The sequence below is a fragment of the Pelodiscus sinensis genome, chromosome 2, assembly GCF_052426305.1.
Source record: "Pelodiscus sinensis isolate ZL-2025 chromosome 2, ASM5242630v1, whole genome shotgun sequence".
Classification (NCBI taxonomy): Eukaryota; Metazoa; Chordata; order Testudines; family Trionychidae; genus Pelodiscus; species Pelodiscus sinensis.
The window spans coordinates 228,375,619-228,393,988 of NC_143053.1; the positions used below are offsets into that span (position 1 = coordinate 228,375,619).

Consider the following 18,370-nt stretch of genomic DNA (forward strand, 5'->3'; position numbering starts at 1 on the left):
GCTCCTTTACATTCCAAAACAGCTGAAAACTGTGGTATGTGAGGCCCCCTTCTCTGTCTCAGCCAGGAGCTATAGCAGCAGCAAGCTCCCTCCCCTTTGCAAGAGTTTCCCTAGTGGCATCCCCATCTCCTGAAGAGAGGGAGCTGGGAGAGCAGTGGCAGCCAGGAAAACCCCCATAGTCCACCTAGAAAGTGGGAGCCAGAAAGAAATGTCAAGTTAACCCATTTAAAAAGAAAAACTCCACAAAATACAAAACCCCAGGCTTTACACAGCATTTTACTCTTGAGCTGAGATTGCTAAAATGAGTGAACTACATAAAATGCCAGTGTAATAAAAACACATCCTCCAAGGTGAACATGTTGCCTAGGGAACCAAACTACAATGCAGGGTTTCCTCTTCAAATACTTGGAAACTTTGTCTAAAAGAGCACTCTCTCTCAAATGGCAATGGTCTGATCCAATTTCCATTAAAGTTAATGGGAAAGCTCCCGTTAGTTTCAACAGAAATTGGATCAGTTCCAGTAGTAGGTTCATTACCTTTTCTGTAAATTAGCCACTAGAGGGCAACATAATCACATGCATAGACAGTACACACACAAACATCCAGTACATTAAAGTCCTATCCAGAATCAAAGCTTTCTTGAACTAGCTGCTACCAGAACCCATTGCTTGTTCCCGCTGTCCAGAAATTAAATAATAGTTCATAATAGTTCCTTTTCATCCTTCCCTCTCCCTCATTGCCCCTCAGCATTTCCTCTCTTATCTTGCTTCCATAGAGATGTGTACAATGAATTACATACACATAACAAGATTAATTGTTTAACTTGGTTCCAGAATTTTGGGTTTAGGTCTGGATCACAATAACCCCTGCACTGCAAGAGTATAATTTGGGTCCAATCCTCCATTACAATACTCCATTCTTGGGCAAAGGGAGTTTTTCCTGAGTCTAATTCCAGTTCAGTATTCTATGGGCCCTGGTCTACATTAAAGGGGAAAGTTGACTTAAGATATACAACTCCAGCTATGTAATTAACATACCTGGAATCGAAGTATCTTAAATCGCATTTTGGCACTGCTCACACAGCAGGAGGTTGACAAGAGCACACGCTCCTTATTCCTCATGAGGAGCAGGACTGCCAGGGTACATCTACACTGCGGGCTAAAGTCAAATTAAGCTATGCAACTTCAGCTATGTTAATTGCGTAGCTGAAGTCGAAGTACCTTAATTGGGCTTTTGGCACTTTCTACACTGCAGGAAGTCAAAGGAAGAACACGCTTCCTTCGAATTCCCTTACTTCTCGTGAAATGAGGATTACAGGAATCGGAGTAAGAAGACCATTATTTTGCTGTGTCTATGCACACTCTGTTATTTTGAAATAACGTGAATTATTTAAAATAACACTGCTGTGTAGACACGCCCCCAACAATGACAGGAGTGCCCTTTAGCATGTCTTTACTAGACTCACTAATTTGTACCCCAGAAGATCTACTGTGGCATCGATCTTCTCCATAGTGTAGACAAGCCCTGGATATGTCTGAATTCCATTAAAAACACACCAACATTTTTACTGAACACAAACCTCTCTAAATCATAATTTTTATAATATTCCATCACTGTTTTTCTAAATGATAAGTTGTTCGCTTTTCTTGTTCCCAGTCCATTTAGTTGTTGGATTTCATAAATGCTCATTTCTAGAGCTTGATATTTGACTGAATGAATTATAATTGCATAGAACATGTTTTGCAGGAAAGAAAAGTCACATAACTCTTTAAGATAATGTTTAATATTTACAGACACTCCCTAATAAGAGAAAGCTATCTAATGTAGTCATACACACTGTCATGGCTCCTTCCCCACTCTGGCATGATAAATGCAGAAGTGGGGGCCAGCAAGTGTACCCCAAAGCCTTATCTACCAGGCTTTGGTATAAAACTTCCCCCAAAATCTTAAAAACCTAGATCTTGGGAATAAACTTCCGCTGCCACCACCCAAATGTTGCTAAAGAAACCAGGGGAAAAATCATTTGGGAAATCTCACCCCTAAAATAAAAATCAGGGCACACTATTAACCAATGCCAGGTTAATAAAAAGAAAGGAAAGAACTTTTATTATTACAATGATATTCCTGTTGTAAGCAGAATGACTAGATGGGAAGGTAACAAAATATACTCATGGAGAAATTCCATGGGCCTAGAACTTTAGTTACAAAGAAAAGCCAACACATCTTTTAAACCGTGCCAGATCTCAGATCCCATACCCAATTCTTAAAACAATAAAACCTAACGAAACTACCTAAACTTTACCCTACTTACAGAAATGAAGAATGGTGTCTTGGGGTATGTCTACACTACAACGTTAATTCGAACTAACTTAGTTCGAATTAGTTAATTCGAACTAAGCTAATTCAAACTAACGGATCTAGACTAAAAAACTAGTTCGAATTAGCGTTTTGCTAATTCGAACTAGCATGTCCACATTAAGTGGACCCTGAACCAGGATTAAGGATGGCCGGAAGCAGTGCCAGCAGGGCATCAGAGGAGGACTTAGAGCATGGAGATGCTGTCTCAGGCTAGCCGAGGGCTGCGCTTAAAGGGTCCCAACCCCCACCCCAGACAGACAGTTCTCAGGGGTGCCTCACTTGCAAAGCAGTCCTGGCTTGGAGTCCCCGGAGTACCCACACTGGGAACATCACAGCACTCGGCCATCAGCCCGGCTGCACTTGCCGCAGGCTGCCATCTGGGGAGAGGGAGCAATCGGAAGGCTGCAGGAGAGCTTCCACCCCAAAAGCCCGCAGAGCCAGCCCAGTCCTCCCCATCGGGGGCTCGTACCCCATTTCTCCCTCACCTCCTTCCACTTACCCTTCCCTAGCCCCTTTTCTTGATGTACAAAATAAAGGACAATTGTGTTTAAAAATGGAATCTGTCTTTATTGAACAAAACTGGGGGAGACTGGGAAAAGGAGGTGGGAGAGGGGAAGAGAGAGGCTGGGAGAGGGGAGGGCAACTAAAATGATCAGGGGTTGGGAACAGGTCCCATATGAAGAGAGGCTAAAGAGACTGGGACTTTTCAACTTAAACAAGAGGAGACGGGGGGACAGGATAGAGGACTCTAAAAGCAGGAGTTGGGTGGAGAGGGTGCATACAGAAAAGTTCTTCATTAGTTCCCATAAAGAAGGACTAGAGGACACCAAAGGAAAGGAATGGGTAGCAGGCTTCAAACTAGTAACAGAAAGTTGTTCTTCACAAAGCAAAGAGTCAACCTGTGGAACTCCTTGCTGCAGGAGGTTGTGAAGGCTAGAACTAGAACAGAGTTTAAAGGGACGTGAGATCAAGTCATGGAGGTTGGGTCCATGGAGTGCTATTAGCCAGGGGGTAGGAGTGGTGTCCCTGCCCAAGGTTTGTGGAAGGCTGGAGAGGGATGGCACGAGACAAATGGCTTGGTCACTGTCTTCGGTCCATCCCCTCCAGAGTCCCTAGGGTTGGCCGCTGTCGGCAGACAGGCTACTGTGCTAGATGGACCTTTGGTCTGACCCAGGACGGCCATTGTAAGCTCAGGGCTCAGGGTCGGGGGTCTCAGTGGACCCCCTTGATTTTCATGCACACCTGCTCCTGGGTGGCCAGGCTGGCAGCTCTTCTGCCCTAGCCGGCCACTTTCCTGTGCCTAGTGCGGAGATCGTGGACGAGGTCCACAATGTCCGCACTAGCCCAGGAAGGTGCCCGCCTCTTGCGGTCCAGGGCAAGCTCCCGGGAGCCGCCAGCCTGATCCCGGGAAGAGGGGGAGGGCTGGGGGGCATCGGGTGGGTGGCTCGATCCGTGCCAGGTGCAGGGTCTGCTGGCTGGGTGCTGGCAGGTTTGCACCTGGCACAAGCACCGTAGCCAGCCCGTGCCCCTTTAAGGGGTCCGGGGCCGGGAGGGAGGCAGACGAGTTTCCCTGGTGTTGGCCAGAGTGGCCACCAGGGAAACCTGGGGAGGGCTAGCCTCCCACTAGTTCGAATTAAGGGGCTACACAGCCCTTAATTCGAACGAGTAAGTTCGAACTAGGCTTAATCCTCGTGGAATGAGGATTACCTAGTTCGAACTAAGCGCTCCATTAGTTCGAATTAAATTCGAACTAACGGAGCGCTAGTGTAGTGCCTATGAAAGTTAGTTCGAACTAACATCCGTTAGTTCGAACTAACTTTGTAGTGTAGACATACCCTTGGAGAGAGAGAGACATGCTTGTCCCTCTCTGTAGCTGCAGAGAACTCTCACAGAGAGACAAAAGGACAAAGGAAAAAACCCAAATTCCTTTGTCCCAGGTTGAAAGTCCCACCTACATTCCTACTGGTCACTCCACCTGGCTAGGTGTAGTTAACCCCTTAATCCCCAGGCTGCTGGCTAACCCTCATAATCATGACACACACGTCATCAACTTTTTAATTCCTCTTCATTAAAATCTATAATTTAACACTGGAGCAATTCTACAACTATTCTAAACCAGATGAAAGCTTTGATTTCTTCTCCTGAAGATCTTTTAAAAGCTTCTATTTTAGAAACTAATTTCTCTGATCCTGCAAAGATTTGCAGACTTGATTGACTTTGTGCACTGGCTTGCCTGGCTTCCGTGGGACTGTTGACAGCTCACGAAGTTAAGATTCTGCAAAAATGTTTGCAGGATTGAGGCTTCAACTAGAAATAAAAATATTTTTCCTTATCAAATCCTTGAAGTAAAAATGTGTCCTTAAAACAATTCCTAATTTTCTAGGCTTAAAAAAGTACAAATGCCCATCAATTTTAGTACATTTATGTTTCTCAATTTTTAGCTTTTAATCCCAAAACCTGAACTTGGTAAATGAAATGAGGAAATAGTATGAGTCAAGGGGAAAACTCCGTGGCAGTTTGGTGTATTAAGATGGTTAAGAAGGGGATGTTCATGTAGGGAGTTTTTCTATATTTAGTTCATGTAGGGAGTTTCCCATATTCAGTCAATAACAGGGGGAAGGTAAGAGGGAGAAAGGACAGAAAGAGGGAAATCATTAATATATTCCTAACCAAAAGACAGAGTTTACATTATATCATTATGCTGAATATGCAGTACTTTTAATTGGTTTTCAAAAAAGTGTCAACTTGATATTTAAAAAATGGTTTCCAATAATTCCCTGAATTTCACCTTTTAACAGCAAATATTCTTCACTTTTAATTTTTTTGTCTGGTTTATTAAAAATCAGTTCTACAATATAATGAAATATGATCCTTAACTAGAGCAGAGAAGAGCTGATAGTACTATCAATATATTGGTAAGAGTCCTCTAATTCCATGGGTTCTCAAACTTTTTGGGGTCCAGAGCCCTTTACATGTGTAAATATTTATGCAGCACCCCAGCGGTCCACTGACTGCATGTGTTGTACTTATCGATGTTTCCAGTTTGTCAACCTCACGGAGCCCTTCCGCTCCGCGGAGCACAGTTTGAGAAACACTGCTCTAAAAAATACATCTTCTTTCATAGCTGCTGAATATATAGTGGATAGAATTTCAGAGGTTTTATAATTTGTTCATTCCTTTAATTATTTATGGCTTGCAAAAAGATACATAATGATATATATGATGACTAAACTGGAAGATTGAGAATCTGTATATATAGGGACTGAGCAAAACCAATGAAATTGTTCTTCCCTTTCCCAATAGTATGTCCTAGCAGCAGAAATGACAACAGATTTCATGTATATGTCCTGTATCTGATCTCCCTCAGGTGTCTGGGCTGTTGTGGTTCTCTCTCCTTCCCAGGCACATGTTTACATCTTGAAGGAACATGAACAGAAATATAAATAACATACGTCCAGAAAGAAGACCCAGAAATCACTCAACTAATAACAATCAAATAGCTCTTATATATCACTTTTCATCAGCAGACAAGCAATAATAATAATAACCACAAAAACACTATCACTCAGTTTAACCAGCAGTCCTCTTCCAAATTTAGCAGATAAACTCTGTCTAACAAAGAAAAGGGCAAAGAACATATTTGAAAGGAATAGTTCCCACTTTGCTATTGCTCCGTACACATAAAAAATTCAAGTTAGCACAACACTCTGCTCTTCAGATTCAAAATAATTAAAGAACAAATCATTCTTTGCTATAAAATATTAACATCACAAACCACACAGCAAAATTCTGCATAGAAAGAAAAAAGATACCTATTTCTTCAGTGTAAACAAGGTACATGCAAACAATAAATAAGTCATGCCTTTTTAAAAATAATTCTAAAATCATGAAGGACATTAAATATCAAAGTATTTTTAAAGTAAACCCCTATAATGGAAGTGGAGCAGGAATAGGATTAAAGTCAGGGTTCAGTTACAAGTGAAACTGGAACAAACTGGTAGCAGGTCTCATTACAGAATGATTAAAACATTATTGCATCTGAAAGAAATAAAATGACCTACCCAGTTAATGCTGAGAGAAAGCTAGGTCCTGTCCACATTACAAATTTCAACTGTGTTGTAATCAGATAAAAGGACAAGAGTGATAACCATTTTGCCTGAGTCAGTTATATTTGTACTGTGGGTAAGCCAGTGTCTCTCAGACCCTGTGGCTGCGTCTAGACTGGCAAGTTTTTGCATAAAAGTGGCCGCTTTTGCGCAAGAACTTGCCAGCTGTCTACACTGGCCACTTGATTTTGCGCAAAAGCACTGACGTTCTACTGTCCAAAATCAGTGCTTCTTGCACAAATGCTTTGATGTTCCCATTTGGGCAAAAGCCCTTTTCCGGAAATGTTTTTGCACAAGAGGGCCAGTTTAGACAACTAAAAACTGTTTTGTGCAAAAAAGCCCCAATGGTGAAAATGGCGATCGGGGCTTTCTTGCGCAAAACTGCGTCTAGATTGGCACAGATGCTTTTCCGCAAAAAGTGCTTTTGCGGAAAAGCGTCCGTGTCAATCTAGACGCTCTTTTCCGCAAATGCTTTTAACGGAAAAACTTTTCCGTTAAAAGCATTTGCGGAAAATCATGCCTGTCTAGACGTAGCCTGTGTGTTCCAGTATTCTTCAGCCCTATAAATACCAATTAGTGGAGGAGCAGTAGCAGCACTAAATGTTTAAAGACTTCTGATAATTAGATGGCATAGTAGTAAAGATGCTTTGGCCTTATCTGTATTGGTAGTGTTGAATCCATTGGGAGTTACGGATCCAAAAGTCTGTATCACCTTCCTTCCCCACAATCTGACTGTACTCTTTCCAACAATGCCACGGGCCATGGCTTATGTCAAGTACAGTAAAACTCCAATAGTCCGGCATCGAATAGTCCGGCACTCCTGATACTCAGGCATCAAAATGGCAAGAGCCTAGTGAGTGAGCTTCGGCAAAAAATGAGTCACAAGGTAACAGAGGCAGCAGCTGAACTGAGCGAAAAGAGTAAAAAAGGGTTAAAAAAACTAAAACATTACAGTATACTGTATACCCTATGTACAATAAAAAGGGTTAAGAACACTTTATATACAGTATATACGGTATACAGTATATACATAACCAGTTTATAGTTCCTCCTGATACTCCAGCATATCTGATAATCCGGCACCACCTAGGTCCCATAGGTTCCGGATTATCGGCAGTCTACTGTACCACAGTACAGAGTCCTTGTTATAGTGGGTATATCAGAGATTGCGCAGATTCGTGCAATCCTCTTTGGTGCATGCTATTATGGAGAGTTTGGGCTAATCTCGACTGCAGAGCCTCTTCTAAATAAACATCATTGTGTCCAAAAGATCCATTCAGTCATTCTAGGTTACAATAAAAATGACTAAATTCCAGATAATTTTTCTGGGCTCATCTTACAATTTCACTTAAACACACACAAATTATACTCTAGACCAGTTTGCCTGTTTTCTCATGCCTTTAGAAATTGCTACTACACATAAATGCAGTCCTTTCTTTCCTTTCATAAGAAATGAGAATTTCTAGTTTGCCATTGAGTCTCATAATCAGCTCAGCTGCTGACTAGCTCCCAAGGTGCCTGTTTCCATAGATGGTTTTCCACATATCGTAAATTCCACATCACCCCATAAGAAGAGTGGGCATTCTCTTGTGTATCTTGCCTACAGGTCCTGAGCTAATAGGATGTGTGCCTATCTGTCAGTAGGATTGCCATTTGTCCAGTATTCTACTGGACAGTCCGTTATTTGGGCTCTTTGTTCGGTAAAAAAAATCAGAGAATACTGGACATGTGCAGTGTTCGGCATTCTCTGATTTTTCCGGCTGCGCACCGGACGGAAGCCTGGCATGGGCGGGGGGAGCGGCTGGAAGGCAGGGCCACAATCGGAGCTCATAGCCTGTGATTGTGCAGAAGCCTGGCGGGGGCGGGAGGAGTGGCTGGGACTCCCCGCCAGGCTTCTGCGCAATCACAGCCTGCGAGTCTCAGCCACACACCCCACCCTCGCAAGGCTTCTGCGCCCAGAGCGCTGCCAGGTGGGGAGTCCCAGCTGGTAGACGGAGCCAGAATTGCTGCTCTGGGCAGATTTTTTAGAACTGTTCTAAAATCTGATTTGTCTATTTTATATGTGTTCACTTTTTTGGATTGTATCCCTTTGGTATATATGGTCATGCCAATTTTCTTCCACAATTTGATCTGAGGAAGTGGGTCTGGCCCATGAAAGCTCATCACCTAATAAACCATCTTGTTAGTCTTTAAAGTGCTGCATAATCCTGTCTTTTGTTTCAGCCAGACCAGACTAACACGGCTATATCTCTATTACTATTCTGTATAAAGGCATTGAGAGAAGTTCAGCCAACCCCCTAACCCTCTGAAGAATAAGAATTTTTCTTTTTTAAAAAGAACACATTTACTTTGCAAGAGAAAAGCAAAAATTAACTTCTGTTACTGGTGAAAACTTCTGCAGAATAATTCAAATGTTTCTGCAGAACAATACTCCAACGTCTGATGGTCTTTTGCGTGCCCTCTATAAACAGTTTATCTTGATCTTTGCTCCCAGCTGTGAAAAGTTTATGGCTGGTTGTTTTAACCATGGCTTTTTGTTTAGTATCAAGGTCCTGGGCCTCATTTTGATAATGCTTAAAATAGGACAAGCTCAATTACAAAGACTCCTTCTTAATCACATATCTTAAAACTCAATTTAAAACCTATTTTTAAATACTAACAATTAAATTAGATATGTTTCAAATGATGATCCAGACACAATTGTCTTCATTCTGCTGGAGAAAATTTTTTCTCATTCCATGACTATTGTTTGCTTTAGCCTTTCTTAGTAGAGATAATATAAACCTTCAATAATACTGTTTCTGTCAAGAAAAAGGCCTTTGAATAGGTTGGCTCTCTCTCCTCTCCTCCCCCCATGCCTATTTCACTAACATGCTGTGTTTGTTCAATACTTTCAGAAGCTGTAGTGCAATTTCTTTTCTGTACTTAACACAACTATCTAACGGTACATCTACACTGCATGCTTATTTCAAAATAAGCTGTTCCAGAAGAAATACTCCGAAATAACTAGTTTCAAAATAGCACGTCTACACTACAAGGAAGCCTCCAAATTAGTCCGAGGCAGGCTTCCCTAATGTGGATGTGCTGCCTCCATTTAGAGCCCCAGGAGGCACCGGGGAGGAGCTATTTCCAAATAGCATCAGAGGAGCTTTCACTCTACTGCTATTCTGAAATAGCTATTTCGGAATAGGTGTTATTCCTCGTGGAATGAGGTTTATAGAAGTTGGAATAAGCCATCCGGGGCCAATTCACGGACATTTTTGTGGGATGGTAGGGCAAGGCACATGATGCCTAAGTGTTTAGGAACTCCAGCCTGTGCGCCAAGATGGAGGAGGGCACTTTTTTCCCTTGCCGGGACTTTGCTGTGGGCAACGTGAACGTGCCAGTGTGCATAGTGGGGGATGCGGCACACCCACTCATGCTCTAGCTAATGAAACCCTACACCGGCCACCTCGATCCCAACAGGGACTTATTCAATGCCCGCCTCAACCGAGCCAGGATGCAAGTAGAATGTGCCTTCGGGTGCCTCAAGGCACGTTTCCGGTGCCTCCTCATCCTCCTGGATGTCGTGGATCACAGCATCCCCAAGGTGGTGGCAGCGTGCTGTGTGTTCCACAATATTGTGGAGTGCAAGGGGGAGGCTTTCCTCCTGGTGTGGGGAGCAAATGCCGGCCACGAGGGCCGTGTGTTTGAGCAGCCCTGGACAGCTGCCACCTGCCAGGCCCATCAGGCTGGGGTGTACATCCAGGAGGCCCTGAGGGAGAGGTTCTCTCAAGCACCCCAGTAATTCTCCCTAGGGCCTCCCCAACAGGGGCTTCTGCCTTGTTGCTCTATCCCTTCCCCCTCTCAACTCCTCTCCTTGCCCCTTCTCTGACCTTCCAATAAACACACCTGTTTCAGAACAAAAACAGTCTTTTTTTATTGAACATTAAGAGATGGTGGGCTGAGGGAGGGGGGAATTGTGAACTGGGAGGGGGAATCAGGACTGGGAGGGGGGCAGAACTGGGAGGAGGAGTGGGGCAGCTCAAGGTGCTCCCTCAGGTGTGGGGACCTCTTCAGGGTTGTGTTGCTCTAGGAACCACAAAGAGGTGGACAGGAGAGGGGGCTACAGCGGTGTCAGGGTTGGCTGGGGGGTAGGAGGAGGGGCCATAGGCATAATTTGGGGAAGGGGCATGGGCATTGCTCTGGGTATGCCTACATTACCCCCCTAGTTCGAACTAGGAAGGTAGTGTAGACTTACCCTAAGGGAGGAATCAGAGGCATAGCAGGGTGAGATGGTGGATGGACAATAGCCATAGGAGGGGGGCCAGGAGGGTGGAAGCCCGGAGCAGTGACATCAGGCAGGTGTTCTGCCATGAGGGACATGATGCCGCACATGGTGTCACAAAGTGACATCAGTTGGTCCCAGGCATGCTCCCACCACTCCAGGTCTGCATCGACCCTGCATGCCAGGGTGTGGTGGATGTTTCTGAGGGGACACTGCTAGCGCATCAGGTCCTCCTGTACCCTGGCTCATCTGCGGGTCCCCCGGACTCTGGCAGGTGGCTACGGTGGTGTGGCTCGGCCCTCTGTCCGGGCTGGTCCGGCTGTGGAGAGCACACAAGAGGAAGAGGCGGTCAGTCATCCCTGCAGACACTGTGCTTGAGGCCATGCCTTCCTCTGTGAACAGCAACCACAACATTCCTCAGCCCAGAGGAGGGGGATGTCCCAGGTGCAAGGCAATGTGTGGCCTGCATAGCAGGCCCTGTCTCACTGGGGCCCTGATGTACCCAGAGGGCCGTGCTGCCTGCTTTCACACACACACACACACACACACACACACACACACACACACACACCACGGAGAAGCAGGCAAGGGAAGTGTCTGGCCACAGCGGGATCCCCTCATGGGTGGTAGAGGAGCCGGAAGCAGCCTCACCCTCCCTGAGGTCTGCACACACAGCTGCGACTCGCTGTGCTATCTGTGGGAGAGGCTGCTGCCTCACACATGCAGGCATGCCTGTGTGCTGTGTGCAGCACTCCTCAGTATGCCGGGAGTCATGCCTGCACCCTTGTGGCTAGCCTGCTTTCAGCCGGGTGCACGCCCCCCCCCATCCAGGGGGCAGGATGTGCGTGGCTTCCCCTGAGCCTGGGCATGTTCAGGGGCTGCCTGCCATGTCCATATGCCACACACTCATGATGCACATGGCACACATGCACTGACTGCAGCACAATGTGCAGCCTGAGCAGCCCAAGCAACACTTGCCCCCCACTCCCTGTACGCCCGCCTCCCCCACCCTGTGTGTGTGAAAACTCACCAGAAGATCTCTCCCAGGCTGCCGAGGAGGCCTGGGAGATGTCCTGGCTGGCGGCGACCAGCTTGAGGGACAGGGTCACGGTCCCTGTCTCCTGCTCCTCCTCCTCCAGCTGGGGCTGGCCCTGGTCTTCCTGCTCCTCCTCTGGGGCGATCTCCAGCTGGACAATGATGAGGGTCTCAACCCCGGAGTCCACCAGAATGGGTGGGGAAATGTCTTTCCACTCCTCTGGGATGTGGTGGAGCTTGGCATAGTAGGGGCAGGTGTGGGGTCCTGCCCCTGAGTGTGCGCTGCACTTGGTGGCCCTGACATACCCCTGACAGAGCTCCTTCACCTTGTTCTGGACCTGCTCCATGGTCCACCAGGGATGCAGCCATCCAAGAGTAGATCTTGGTGTTCCACCTTTTGGCCCGGGGATCTTTCAAGGACTCCTCCTCACCCCACAATTGGAGGAAGGCCTCAATCTCCAGTCCTGACCAGGTTGGGGAATGCCTTTTGGTCCCCCAGGGGGGTCCTGGGACCCCTACGGCTGCTCCCTGGAATTTACATGGAGGTCTTGGAGGGCTTGTGGCTCCTCCATGGGTGGCAATGCCAGTGGAAGAGAGCTCTCTCAGGATGGCTTCCTGCCACGAGGCTTGTCCAGGGTGCCCACAGCTTTAAGAGGGACCAACAGACAATAACTATAGAATTCTGATTACCTTGGATGGAATGGCCAACAGGGCACCCGTTTTTTTTTCTGGAAGCCATTTCTTGCATAAAACCTCCTGTTCCCCGTCCACACACACCTTTCTCAAACTCTTTTGAGAACTCTTGCTCAAAAAGGCTTCTTCCTCATAGAAAGAGGAATACCGACTGTGCAAAAATGCCTCTGTTCTTTCAATGTTTTTGCACAAAAATGCGCTTGAGGTGTGGATGCTCCATGAGTTTTGTCGGAAAAACTGCTGGTTTTCCGACAAAACTCTGTAATGTAGACATAGCCACAGAAATGGGGATGTTACATCAAAGCTAATTTAATCAGGATGGGTGTGGATAAGAAGGTGAGAATACCTAAAGTAGAAAATTACTTATGTGATATATGCCATCATATGCCAACAATGCCCATCTGTCAGGTATATTGGACAAACCAAACTATCTCTATGTCACAGATAAAATGGACAAAAATCAGACATCAAGAATGGTAACACAAAAACCAGTGGGAGAATATTTTAACTTCCTTGGACACACAGTTACAGACTTGGAAGTTTCCATACTCAAGCAAAAAACTTTAAAAACAGGCTGCAACCCAAAACTGCTGAGCTGGAATTCATATGCAAATGGGTCTGAATAGGAACTGGGAATGGCTCTCTCACCACAACAAGTAATTTTCCACTTTTGTCAGCACAGGAAGATACTTTGAAGCAACTTGGGGTAGACCGTGTGGCCCCGGTAGGGCTGGCACAGCACAGAGAGTGCCTGAACAGCTGACAAGCTGGCTGTGTAAAGATGCTAACTTCCAGCTGACACAGGCAAGACTCTTTCCCCTTGAAGGCAGATGATAACTAAAGTGACTTACAGACCTCACTGCTCCAACTGTCATAGCAGGGGTAGGGAGGGATGAAACATCAGTATGGCTCCTGAAAGAACTAAGCTGTGAGAGTATAGAGGGGCCAGGGAGCTGTACCAAAGAGCTGGTCATTTACATCAATATCCCAAGATCCACAAGAACAAAGCCTCAACTGCGATTTGCCAGGGGTCCTTGGCTCCACAGAGATTTGGCCCCTCTGCAGTACCACAAACCCTTGTTCCATGAGGAGAGAATGTAGTAGCAATTCCACACAGAACTTGGAGAGTGTCTGTGAATCTTTCACTGGGAAGGTGATATTTTTGCCCATAACATATCTTCCAACTACACCTGAGAGTTCTAAATTTCAGAGTAAAAATATCATTTAACAGATTTGAACCAATAGACTATATAACATCTCATTAACTCTATACGCTGTACTTTAGGCCATGTCTACACTAGCAAACTTACAGCAGCACAGTTGTCACAGTAAGATCACTCACGTAGCCACTCTATGCCCCAGGGACAGAGCTTCTCCCATCCACATAACTAAACCACTTACAACAAGCAGCAGTAGCTCTGTCAATGGATAGCATCTACTGCTGATATAGTACTGTCCACACTGGCTCTTCTATTATGGTATGTCTACACATCAAAGTTAATTTGAAATAACAGCTGTTATTTCAAATTAACTTTCTTAGCGTCTACACAGCCAAACTGCTATTTCGAAATAAATTCGAAATAGTGGAGCACTTATTTTGAATTTGGTAAACCTTATTCTACTAGGAATAACACCAAATTCTAAATAGCTAAGGGTATGTCTACACTACCCTCCTAGTTCGAACTAGGAGGGTAATGTAGGCATACCGCACTTGCAAATGAAGCCCGGGATTTGAATTTCCCAGGCTTCATTTGCATAAGCGGGGAGCCGCCATTTTTAAAACCCCGCTGGTTCGAACCCCGTGCAGCGCGGCTACACGGGGCTCGAACTAGGTAGTTCGGAATAGGAAGCCTAGTCCGAACTACCTGGTTCGAGCCCCGTGTAGCCGCGCTGCACGGGGTTCGAACCAGCGGGGTTTTAAAAATGGTGGCTCCCCGCTTATGCAAATGAAGCCCGGGAAATTCAAATCCCGGGCTTCATTTGCAAGTGCGGTATGCCTACATTACCCCGCTAGTTCGAACTAGCGGGGTAGTGTAGACATACCCTAATTCGAAATAAGTGCTGTGTAGACACTTATTTCAAAATAGGGGGCTTCCAGCCTTCCCAGGGTGCCCTGATGGCCACTCCAGCCTTAAACAAGAACACTCCTCTCCCTTCCCTCCCTCCCTGGAGTCCTTAAAGGGGCAGACTCTGGCCACAGTGCCAGTGCCAGCTCCAAACCTGCCGGCCCAGAGCCAGCAGTCACTGCCCCTGACCCAGTGGCCCCAAAATATGAGCCAGCAAGCCACTGGCAGCCAACCCTCCGCTGCTCCTCAGGAGTAGTCTGCCAGCTCCCAGGAGCCTGCCAGGGCCTGGAGAAGGCAGGCACCTTCTTGGTACAGGGTGGAGATCAGGGTGGATCTTACTTAGGTTTGGGAGGGATGCCTCCAACGTCCATGATCTCCACACTAGATGGAGGAACGCATCCATCTAGGCAGGATAGCTGCCAGCCTGGCCACCAAAGACCACATGTGAACCCAGGAGCAGGTTCGCATGAAAATCAAGTTGGTCCGGCAAGACCCCCCCAACCCTGAGCTTCTCCTCTCCCTCTTCTTCCCCTTGCTTCCCCCTTCCACTTCCCTCTTCCCAGGTTCCCTCCCCCCCTTTCCTCCCCTCTCCCACCTCCTTTCTCCAGTCTCACCAGTTTCAATCCCTCTCTCCCCCCCTTCCCCCGTTTTGTTAAATAAAGAAGTTTGTGTTCATAAAAATACGTGTTTTTTATTTGACATCAGGAAGGAGGGCTGGGAGGGTACATGGAATGATGTGGGGGAGGAATGAAGCACAAGCCCCCAGTGGGGCAGACCAGGGAGGCTCTTAGTGCTCCTCAGAGTGGAAGGTCTCCCGCAGGGTCTCTTGGATACGGACCTCCTGGATGGCAGCCTGCCGAAAGTGCAGCCAGGCTCGCAGCAATGCATCCAAAAGAAGCACCAGAGTGCCCTGGGGCACTGTGTTGCAGGGTGCTGTGGTGTTCCGAGTGAGGGCAATCAGAGCACGCAGAGACACGAATGCTTTGCTGTCCCTCACCGAAGTAAGTAAGTAAGCAAGCAGGGAAAGCTGAGAACCGGCTGCCCGGGGTGGGGGTCCCTTTAAGCACAAGCCTCAGGCAGCAGCCACGCAAATAAACTCCTGACCTGATGCTCTGCTGGACCTGGTTCCAGCTGGCCTTCAATGCAATTCAGTGTCCGCTCAGTGTGGACGCGCTATTCCGAAATAGCAAAACGCTATTTCGAAATGCATTTTGTGTGCAGATGTATTATTTCAAAATAAGCCATTTCGAATTAACTATTTCAAAATAAGATGTTTTGAAATAACACTGTAGTGTAGACATACCCATAGTGTAATTTATGTTGCTAAAAGACCTTTTTTTCCACACCCCTGAGTGATATAAGTTATACCAACAAAAGTGTGAGTGTAGACATAGTTTTCCATTAAAAGCATTTTCGGAAAAGCGCATCTAGATTGGCAGGACGCTTTTCCGCAAAAAAGCCCCAATCGCCATTTTTACGATCGGGGCTTTTTTGCGGAAAACAAATCTCTGCTGTCTACACTGGCCCTTTTGCGCAAAAGTTTTTCGGAAAAAGACTTTTGCCCAAACGGGAGCAGCATAGTCTTTCTGCAAAAGCACTTACATGAGATCTTACATGAGATCATCAGTGCTTTTGCGGAAATTCAAGCGGCCAGTGTAGACAGCTGGCAAGTTTTTCCGCAAAAGCAGATGATTTTGCAGAAAAACTTGACAGTCTAGACACAGCCAGTCAGTTTAGTAATAAAATTTTGTTCAGTGGAGGTCTCCTGTATTGTTTCTCAGTTGGCCAGTGAGTGAAGGAAACCCAGGAAAGGCAGAAGCGATGCTGACAGGAAGAAGAGGGGTCGCTACTCTTCCAAACTTCACTGCACACACTCAAGATACCATGATGAAAACAATCCTCTCAGTAGATCGCAAAGATGAACCACATATGATCATGCTCAGTTTTCTGTCAATGATGCCTTTTTGGACACAACTTCCCCTCAGTGATATTCAGAGAACTTGCTGGGCTGCATGCATTTAGAACACAGAAGTAAGAGTATCTCCCAAGCAGTGCTCAGTTTCTGAGCCCTAGCAACTCAGGTTTGCAATTCATAACACCAGCTTCTCTGGCTTTGCTGCAGCAGTTATGAAAGTAAAAATTGCTTGAGCCCCAGCACCACTTTCATTGCAAATGAAACACTGCTCCCGAGCCCACCCACATGTGGCTCTAGCATGAGCAGTCACCTAGAGCAGATTGTGTATAACTTCATAACGGTACTTCTTCTTTCATTCTGACATGCCCTGATGAGCAGCAAAACTGCTAATATTGACATTTAAAGTGCAATCATTGGTATAAGTGTTAAAACCCCTTGATGTGACTGAAGGAAGCTCACTTCACTCAGGACTAATGTTTTGTGCTCTACAAATTCAGGGATGAAATCACTTCAACTGTGGCACACCTTACAGGTTGTTTTTTTTAAAAAAACAGGCTGTGACAGAGTGCTGTCCAAAACTAAAGGACCCTCCCCTTAACCTAAGGGGAGGACTACTGGACCCAAAGCCCACCAAATTTCAGAGGATACTAATGAAAAAAGGGGCAGGCATGAGGCTTATAGGGTCAAAAGCAGGAAGGCAGAGGGGGACACCGAGCAGAGAACCCCAGACAGCTCCTCCCACTCCTCAAAGGCATCCTGGGAGCCAGTGGATACAGCCTAGAGGGACTTTGCCCAGACATGTGATCTGAGGAAGGGGAATATGTCCCACAGTTGCAGAGCACCTTCCCATCCAATATCCCCCCCTTGGTACTGTGGATGGCCACCTTGGCCTGTGCCAGTATGAGGTCTAACTACTTCAAGGGGCCATGGATAGGGTCAGGCCTGGATTATGAAAAGGGCTTTAGGGACTGCAGCCCTGGGCCACAGCCCCTAAAGCTCCTGCGTGATACATTCCCAAGTGGCTCTACCTGGTGGGGGAAAGGGGCTCTGTGCACTGCTATTCCCCCTGCCTCACCAGGCTGGAGCCGAGTCATCATGAGCACAGTGAAGCTCTGTCCCTACTCTCACCAGCAGGCTTTTTCCCTGCTGTTCCCATTGGCCAGGAATTGCAGCCAATGGGACCAGCAGGGGTTAGTGACTGCAAGTGCAGGGTGGTGCACAACCACTTGTTTCCTCTACCATACAGGAGCTGCATTGGGTAAGTGCCTCAATCCTCTGCCTCCCCTTGTACCTGTAGAAGCTGTAGAAACCATTTTCATATTTAGCTAGAAGCCATCTTGTATATCAGAAACCATTTCAGCTTTTCTCTCAAGCACGTAGACCAGAGTGAACTTTCTGTCACCCCGTGAGAAGAGGCCTACAGGATGGGCTATTGGTATGTGTTAATTGGGCTGGTTGGGTCAGGAGATATAATCCCTCGTACCTGTCCGCTATCTTGTTGATAAGGCTTTGTTTTTCCAAATTTAATTGAGGATTTCTGTAATTGGATGCCCTGACGTCAGACTGTTTGGCTAAGAGTATAAAGATACTAGGATTGATTGTATTAGCAGCTTTACTGGGCCCGGCTTTGCTGGGACCACGTTTGGCTCACTTTGCTTTACTGATCAATAAAGCAATCAGTTGTTAGCCGCCTAAACAGAAAGGAGCGTGTTTTTGCTTCGACATACCCTCCTGCCCTCCCATACACTGCACCCGGCTGCTGCATTTTACCTCCCACCCATACCTAACACCCCCAGCCTACTCCTGCACCCTACCTCCCACTCAGACCCTGCACCTCCACCTTCAGCCTGCTCCTGCACCCTACCTGCTGCCAAGACCCTGCACCCTACCCTGTTGATGCACCCTACCTCCTGCCCAGACCTCCCACACC

The 18,370-nt window shown here is 46.5% G+C and overlaps 1 protein-coding gene across 1 annotated transcript; it reads right to left on the reverse strand.

Moving 5' to 3' along the window:
- Positions 1-10,529: 10,529 nt before the first annotated feature.
- On the reverse strand, positions 10,530-12,357 carry LOC149525440 (uncharacterized). The gene is made up of 2 exons (XM_089775996.1): positions 11,762-12,357; positions 10,530-11,050 (listed from the first exon to the last, which is right to left on the reverse strand). Exons 1-2 carry the CDS (start codon positions 12,111-12,113, stop codon positions 11,010-11,012), a joined length of 393 nt encoding a protein of 130 aa, XP_089632122.1. The 5' UTR covers positions 12,114-12,357; the 3' UTR covers positions 10,530-11,009.
- Between the last annotated feature and the right edge of the window lie 6,013 nt (positions 12,358-18,370).

Coding starts and splice junctions, on each gene's coding strand:
- LOC149525440 (XM_089775996.1), bottom strand. CDS start 12,113: ATGGAGCAGGTCCAGAACAAGGTGAAGGAGCTCTGTCAGGGGTATGTC. Junction 11,051..11,761: donor AGCCTGGGAGAGATCTTCTG/GTGAGTTTTCAC, acceptor TGCTCTCCACAG/CCGGACCAGCCCGGACAGAG.